General features: G+C 30.5%; 1 protein-coding gene across 1 annotated transcript; it reads right to left on the bottom strand.

The window, feature by feature from the left end:
• Positions 1 to 5,457: 5,457 nt before the first annotated feature.
• Positions 5,458 to 6,360, bottom strand: LOC120069669 (MLP-like protein 328). The gene is made up of 2 exons (XM_039021451.1): positions 6,043 to 6,360; positions 5,458 to 5,909 (listed from the first exon to the last, which is right to left on the bottom strand). Exons 1-2 carry the CDS (start codon positions 6,323 to 6,325, stop codon positions 5,647 to 5,649), a joined length of 546 nt encoding a protein of 181 aa, XP_038877379.1. The 5' UTR covers positions 6,326 to 6,360; the 3' UTR covers positions 5,458 to 5,646.
• Between the last annotated feature and the right edge of the window lie 2,130 nt (positions 6,361 to 8,490).

The raw sequence follows: 8,490 nt of genomic DNA, 5'->3' as shown, positions 1-8,490 counted from the left end.
ATCGATATCGAACTTAATCAAACTTAAGTGGAAATCTATTGTAGCAATCAAAAAGTAACCATTCAACTTTCTCAATATCAACAATTGCATAGTATCAAATAAAATATATTGATAATGAAAAACATGAGGGTATTTAAACTACATATTTAGAGAATGTTAAAATATGTTTAGACCCCTTTTGGATATCATTTTTCTTTTGGTTTATGTTTTTCTTAGCTAAATTCCAAAAACAAAAACAACACTATAAAAGCTACTTTTTTTTTCCTCAAAATTTGGCCTAGTTTTTTAAATTACTGGCCGTAAAAAGTACGTAACAAAGGAATAAATTTAAAGGTGGAAGTAGTGTTTATAGGTTTAATTTTAAAAAACAAAATGATTACCAAACGGAATCTTAATAAAATCGGTTGTGTAATTTGAGTTTCATAGATGTTTAGAGTTACTATCTTCTTCATCTTCTTCTTATTTTGATCTTTTAATTTTTTTATTCATTTCTTTTCATATAGAATATTAATTTCCAAATTATTCTAGTATGTTTTCTCAATTCTTCGATGATCTTCAAGCTTTCATTGAGGTAATAATGGTAGTCTATTTCGGTTAAAACATATACCAATTTGGTCCTTACGTATCGTAAAAATGTCTCATTCAAGTATAATGAGATCTGGTTTGACAAACAACCTAGATATCGCACGTATGTGTACAAAAATTAGATTATAGATTTGGTGGGAGATGAAGATTACTACCATGTTCAACCAATGGTATATTCAAACTATCAAGATTTTTTTCCACAATTAGAATTAGATTATTACAAAATTTAAATTATGGAGAATTCATTACATATCATTTAATTGCTGTTTCTTAATAAGTTTGCAAGTATTCAATTTTTAATTGTAAGTAGACTTTTTTTTTTTAAAAAAAAAATAGTGTCTAAAAATATATTATTTCTGTATTTAATTAACATTTTCATTTCTCCAACTTCAGTTTTTCCAAATTTAATATATTATTCTCTCTAGCTCTTTCACACTCATCTATTTCTCTCTACCTTCTATTTTTCAATGAATTGATGTCTCTTTGCAACAGATTTTCTCCATCTCTTTGATTAAAATAAAAAAAAACTAAGGAAATAGAAAATTAATAATGATGTTAACTTATTTTGTTTGTTTCCCTTTCAAAAGATGTTGACAAAAAAATTGTAACCGTTTTCCAACATTCCCATAACATATATTTGTGAGTAGTTTTGAAATTATCAAAATAATTGTCATGGTTACGTTTAAAATTACTTTAAAATACGTTTTTAATTATTTATAATTAATTTAATATTTTAAATGTAGTTTTCATATCATCAAAATTAGTTCCGAAGTATGACCAAAAGCATAGTTCATAGTAGTAATTTTAAACATGACAAAACTAATTTTAACTATTTCATAATCATTACCAAACATGCACAAATAACAACTATGTGGTTTGGTATATATTAGTATAATTTAAACTTTAGATTGGGTTGGAAATGCTATCCAGCAAACAAAACTTAGAGATGTCCACAGCGCAAGATGGGGTTGAGGATGGCTTCTCCATCCCCTTTTTCCCTCCCCTTTCATTTTTCGTCCTTGCAAAATTTTTCAGGGAGATCAGAGTGGAGATTCCTGATGTGAAATTTGCAGGGATTGAATTCTCCTTGAAAACTTTTTCCCTATTTTATTTTTTATTTAAAAAAAATTGATCAACTTAAATAAAAGAGTTTTAATTAAATAGTCCTCACTCACATCCTTCCTAGAAAAATTTCTAAGAGGTTGCCCAACATATAATTGATCAGAGCTAAACACAATTAAACTTGGAGTTCATATGATTGAGCCATCAAGGAGGAAGGTGGAACTTATTAGTATAGGTAGTAACTTTCAATTCTTTTAAGCATTTCTCTTAACCATACTTTCATATCCTCAAGATGCCTCTCATTTAGTTGTGATCTCGATTCATTCATGCCACCTCCTAAACTTGCAGCATTACATTTTCATTGAAGTAATAAAACTTGGTGTATTTCAAGTGTCGAATTTCACAAGACTAGTTTTTAAATTTAGTTCTCTAAAGGCAATGCATTCAATGTAACAAAAGTAACGAAGTGTAAAAATTTAGTGACTAAGCAGAACATTGATGAAAATAATAAACAAGAATGGATGGATAGGGATACGACTATATTTTAACCAACCGGGCAGTATGTCTTGAGCAATCCGACCACATCATATCTGAACAATGACTTAGTCATGGATTAAAAACTCCTCCTATTTGGTTTTGTATGAAGTTTCTTTAGGAGCTCTAATAAGTTAATATTTATATTTCTATGGTTAGCTGAATCTTAGCTTAATTTCATGTAATTTATTTATCCTATTGTATATCTTATTTCTTTGTGACATCATATTACATCATATCTTTCTCGGTATTAAGATTTCACTACATTTCTAAATTAAGTGACCAATTTATCTTAGCAATTTTTAACCATAAATTGAAAAAAGAAAATGCACATGATTAAGAATTGCTCAGGTCATAAAACCCTAGATTAGCAACATAAGTGAACCTCATTAAGAATTTAGCTCATGATTAAGAACAAAATGAATAGATTTCATTACATCATAAAAAATGATTACAAGAATAAGGTTCAAAAGAATGAAAGATGAGAATAAATAAAATTACAAAAATAAACTAAGATAATTCTGGAAAATAGGGTGAAGAACTCTTTGGACAATCTCTAACCCTCCTAATCTCTTTCTAAGGTGGATTCTCCTTTTTCAAATAACGTTCAATCCACAAACTAAACGAAAGATTACCTCATCGATTCATAGACAAACCAACGGGATATGTTGCAATATATGTTCATAATCCGAAAATAAAATAAAAACTAACCTAAAGATACTGAAAATTGAAGGGAATAGAAGAAGAATGAAGATTAACTTCGGCCTTCATCGATTTGGCCTCCAAAATTCGGCATATCATTACCTAGGGTGGAGAAAAGTGATTTATAGTGATCAACGCAGCATTGCAATGCTTGGAATAGTGTTGCAACGTTGATGTGGCGAGAGGGAAGTGTCAGACAAGAAGTCTAACGCGTAGTCCAATGCTCACTTGCGTGCGCTCAGCTCCATGTCTACAAATTGTCGTAGTGTTGCAATGCTCGTTGATGCATCTGCCTTCAAGCATTGGAGTTCAATGTTGAGATGCGTTGGGATGTTGGCGGTGATGCAACTTCGGAGTGTAGCGACGCTTGAAGTAGCAGTGCAACGCTATGTCCACTACCAAGACAACTCGATACTCGATGCTTGTTGATTCGGTAGCGTTTTCTTGATTACTTGATAACATTTTACTCGATGGTACTCAATGGTGCTCGATGGCTGATCATACTCGGTGGAACTCGATGCCATTTTAATCTTTCCAATCCCTTTGAAGCCCAGATGTTCAATCAACTCCAAATTGTTTCAAATTAACGTCGTTCTTCACCAAATGATTAATTCTACCTCTTAATTGCTTGGTACCTACAATATAAGGAAATAAACACATAAAATCCACTAACGAGTCCGAATTAAGCTATGAATAACATTACTATGTCTTTATAGTAGTAGTTGTGTAGTTCAATTATATAAATTTCATTTGATTTATCTTTTGCAAACGACGACATAGGGCCATAATGCTTCATGTACAAATTGATTCTTGTTGCAGAATTGATTTCATGTATACCACTATATATTTCTTTTAAGTAAAAGATTGAAAAGAATGTGCGGTTGTAATCCATAGAAAAACATAAACAATCGATAAATGTCTTTTTTATTCTACGAATGATGCATAATAAAAAATAATTTGCAGCCTTAACATAAAAGATGAAAGTTTGACTCAAATATCTCAAATTTTTAGTTTGTTTATAACTATTTTTAATAACGTTCAGCTGGTATATCATTATAAATATCACTGATTTCAAATTGAAAAAAAAAGAGAGAGAGAGAATTATCATATTTTCTTAGTTTTCTTGTAAACTAAAATCTATAAGCAATTTTCAGTTAGTAAAAGATTTAAGATCTTCCCATGGACGTAGGCAACCTTGCCGAACCACGTAAATCACTATGTCTCTTTCTTTCTCCTTATATTTCTTGTTTTCAATCGAGTAATACTTCACTGCAAATCGTGCGCCAATCGTTTACATTACAAACCGCATCGAGTATCAAGTTATCGAGTCAATCGTGCCTCGAATTATTGCTATTGAGTAGGTCCGAGTACATTATTTTCACCTTCTAGTTGCACCGTGCATTGTTCAAGAACCGTCGAGTATGATTGAGTATTAACTCTGTTATCATCGATTTGCATCGAGGATTAATAGAGACCAATCAAACGAAGAAGGGAATTCTGATCGAGGATCGAGTAACAAGGTGTCGAGTGTCAAGTTCCGAGCATCGAAGATTTGCATTAATTGATTTAAGTCATTTCTTCATCTCTTCAACAGTGATCTTCAGTATTTGAGACTTGTAAAGGGTCATGAGCCCAACAAAAGATATATAATAAATCATTAATGGAAAATCAATTGTTCCAATAAGTTTGTTGTGGTGCCACATTTACGTGATACCATATCTATATTTTAATTTTGTGATTATACAATAAAATCCTAACTTAATTTATATAAAAAAATAAAAGTCAAAATTTGGGTACTAAGTAATTATCACAATGATTAGAGTTAGATCCATGATATTGACCTAGTAAGGAATTGAATTTTTCTCTCCTAACCTTCATTTAAAACTTAATTAGATTTATTGACAGAGAAGAAAAAAAAACTAATTAAATTAGGTTGGGAGAGGATCAATCTCTAAGGTTTTATATCTTTATATATCACAACTCATTGGATAGTTTAATTACGAAATTATATTTACTTAATAGACCAGTATAATTATAGACCTAAAAGCTAAAAGAGCAGATAATGAACATGGGTAGCATTAAAGATAATATTAAATTTAAGATAACCCTAACTCATTAAACAATGGACATGGTTGTTTAATCATGGATGTTAATCTTTTTTTCCCTTTACTATGTTCAATTAAAATCAAATTTCTATATATGTAATAGAGGGATTTTTAAAAATAGAAAAATAAAAAAAATATTTACACAAACAGTAAAATTTAATTATACTTGTGATAGATATTGTTATCAGTGTTTATCACAGATAGACGTTGATAGAAACTGATAGAAGTCTATAATTGATACTATCTCTGATAGAAACTGATACAAGTCTATTGTTGATAGAGATTGAGAAGAGTCTATAAATATTAAGTATTTTTTTTTCTTTTACTATTTCTGTAAATAGTTTGACATTTTTTCTTTCTGTGAAAATTTCTCTAATATATATTGTTTATAATTTTCTAAAAAAGGATTGAGTAGGGATATAAATTATTCAAAGACATTTTATATCATATTATATATTAAAAAAAAAAAAAACATAATAATCCAGCTTCATCACCTTTATGGGGGACCATAACCATTATTCACTTCAATAAGCATAGAGAAGCATAATAATAAGTAAGAAAAGACACACAACTCAAGCTTGACACATGACTTCAAAAGAAAAAGTGATGGAAATAGGGCAGAGAGTGATGAAAGCTCGATTTGGGCATAAAAGACTTTTTACTTAAGGTGGGCTTCGATGTCTTTAGTGAGTCTATTCATGAGATCAAGGTACTTGTATGGATATGGAGAATCATCTTTAATTTTTTCATATTCTAAGGTTAAAATTGCCAAACAATGTTCGGAATCTTTTGGCACAACTTGATATGTTCCCTTGAAGATTTTGTAATGTTCGAACACATCTCCTTCCAATCCAATCAAAATTACTGCCAACTTCTCGTCATCGAACTCAACTTGTTCTTTGAAGACTTCAGGCTTGCCATCTTAACAACCATATATGGAAAAAAAATCATAGATTAGAAAAGAGTTATCTTTACGAAAACAAATTAAAACAATAAAGCAATAAGTGATTATAGAAGGGGTCGAGGTCGGGGTCGGGATTATTTATATACGTACCAATGGTGTAATTCCATATTTTGATGGAGCCATGGCCATGATTGTCCCAATCACCTTCATGAACTTCAACCTTATTGAAGATGTTTGGGCAAATATTGGGAATATGAGAAACTTTATCTTTGAAGACTTTGTAGTATTTCTCTGCAGATGCATTTAATTCTAATTCACTCACAAGCTTTCCAGCAAGAGACATGGTTTCAGAATCTTTCTTAGAGATTGCTTTTGACATAAACACTTGCAACAATCTCCACTGCCCACCCCTTTTTATTACCACCTTAGTCATGAATTATTTTATTATTTTTGGCTGTTTGTTTCTTACCATTATTGTTGTTGTTTTCCTTGTAGGGACTAGCTTTTATAACCTACATATATATGGGATTTTAATTATTGAAATCCGATACTTTGTCAGAGATGGGGTGGAGTTGTAAAGAGAAAGTTAGAGAGAAATTGTACTAAACACAGAAAATTTTAGGAAAAAAAAAAAGATAAAATTAGAAACAAAAACATATTTTATAACATTGTTTTAAGATAATCAAGTTACAATTAAAATGTATAGGTTACTATTTGGATTTGTTCAATTTCAGTCTCTATATTTCTAAATGTTTAATTCTAACTTCGTTGTTTTTAAATATAAAAAAATAAATCAAAATATTTACAAGATATAACAAAATTTTAGAACTAGCAAAAAAGTGTATCAATATCATTGATAGAAGTCTATCGATATCTATTAATATTTATCATTGATAATTCTAAAATTTTATTATATTCTATAAATATTTTCAACAATTTTACTATTTAAAATAATTTCCCTTCTAACCTTTGTATTTTTCATATATCTTAAAATTAATCCCTAATATCAGTTAATGGGGATGGGGATTTTATCAAACAAATAATTTGGTGCCTTTCAGCATTTGTGCTATAAATTTAGAGTGTAATTTAATAATATGAATAATTTAGTTTATAACACAACTATCTAGAGAATTGAACTCCAATCGTGGAAAATTATCATGATAAGGTATGGTTTGAATTGAATGTGGTTGGTGATCTACTTCATGTCCCACCGATCTATCATTAACTTTCTGTACATATTTCTGTATACATGATATCTAGTGGTTGTTATACATTAATTCTCATTACACCTCAACGAAAAGACAGTTAATGGTGTGTTTATATATATATATATTTATCATATCCAGCTTAATTATCTCAAATCATTAAATTTTATGTCCCTTTAATTTTTTCAGGTCAAAGTTTTTAATGTGTATGAGTGCTCACGGATGTGCATGTGTGTGTGCGCGTACCAAATAAACAAAAAAAAAAAAGGGAGAAGATTGGTTTTCGTTCAGTCTCCTCTGTTACATGTCTCCCCCTCTCTCTTAAAGTTCTCTTTCACATGTAATAACGAAGTCCTCGAATTCTGATAGACGTTGTAACGATCCGATCCTCTAAGACTTAGGTTAAGTCGTTACTAAAATAAATGCATGCATAGAATTTAAAACGACGCTCAGTTATGATGAAATAAATGCTAATTAAACAAGAGAAGTTTAAAAGACATTTATTAAATGCAATTGTTAAAACAATAATAGGGTACTCAAAATTCGTAAAGACTAATAAAAGTATATAAAAGAAATAATCCTTGGTAATAAATTTCAAACAGTAAAACTAAATATTAAGCAAAAAATAAAGACTCTAGATTTCATGATGCGGAAGCAAGAAAAACTAGTCCCAGTTACACAATCACGAATTCCGCTGCGTCATCGCCGCTACATCTTTATCTTTACCTGAAACGTCAACATAAGAAAGAATGAGTATGAAATACTCAGTAAGTAACCCCACCACTGAGGTCAGGCTAGACATCTATGTCCTTTAGATATCCACCTCTGGCACATAAACATATGAAATAGGTAAGAGACTGAGTCCTATCCTACTGTAGTTAAGTATGCCCACAAAACTTTTTGTTCTTTAGTGGCAGAACAGATACTGAGTTGTCTTCAAAGGAATTGACCATTACCTGTGGGGAGGGGGAACAAAAACATTTGAAAACGAGGTGAGCTTACACCCAGTGAGTGACCGAGAAAACATAGTAAATTCTCATCCATAATTTCAAAAAATAGTTTTATCTGAAATATAAACTTTTGCAGCATAAATATTTTCCAAGCGTAAATTATATAAAGCTGTTTTAAATATAAAACAGTAAAATCATTTCTCAAATCAAAGTACTGTATAACTGGTAAAATAATCCCAACACCAACTACTAGTCCAGAGAGAACCCTTTTGCTCAATCTTTGACTTTATTCACCTGTGGCCACATTAGGTACTACTGCTCAGATACCTTCTCCTTGTACTTCAGTATCGAGCTACTAGGATACCTTCTCCAACGTACTTCAGTATCCCGTTGGCTTGGTACCTTCTCAAATATACTTCAGTACCAATAGATACCTTCTCCTT

The sequence above is a fragment of the Benincasa hispida genome, unplaced genomic scaffold (assembly GCF_009727055.1).
Source record: "Benincasa hispida cultivar B227 unplaced genomic scaffold, ASM972705v1 Contig544, whole genome shotgun sequence".
NCBI classification, from domain to species: domain Eukaryota; kingdom Viridiplantae; phylum Streptophyta; class Magnoliopsida; order Cucurbitales; family Cucurbitaceae; genus Benincasa; species Benincasa hispida.
This window is presented reverse-complemented; position numbering and strand designations above follow the sequence as displayed.

Excerpts from the sequence above, each read along its gene's own strand:
- LOC120069669 (XM_039021451.1), bottom strand. The coding sequence starts at position 6,325 with ATGACTAAGGTGGTAATAAAAAGGGGTGGGCAGTGGAGATTGTTGCAA. Across the intron at positions 5,910-6,042 it reads AATATGGAATTACACCATTG|ATGGCAAGCCTGAAGTCTTC; the intron begins GTACGTATATAA and ends ATGGTTGTTAAG.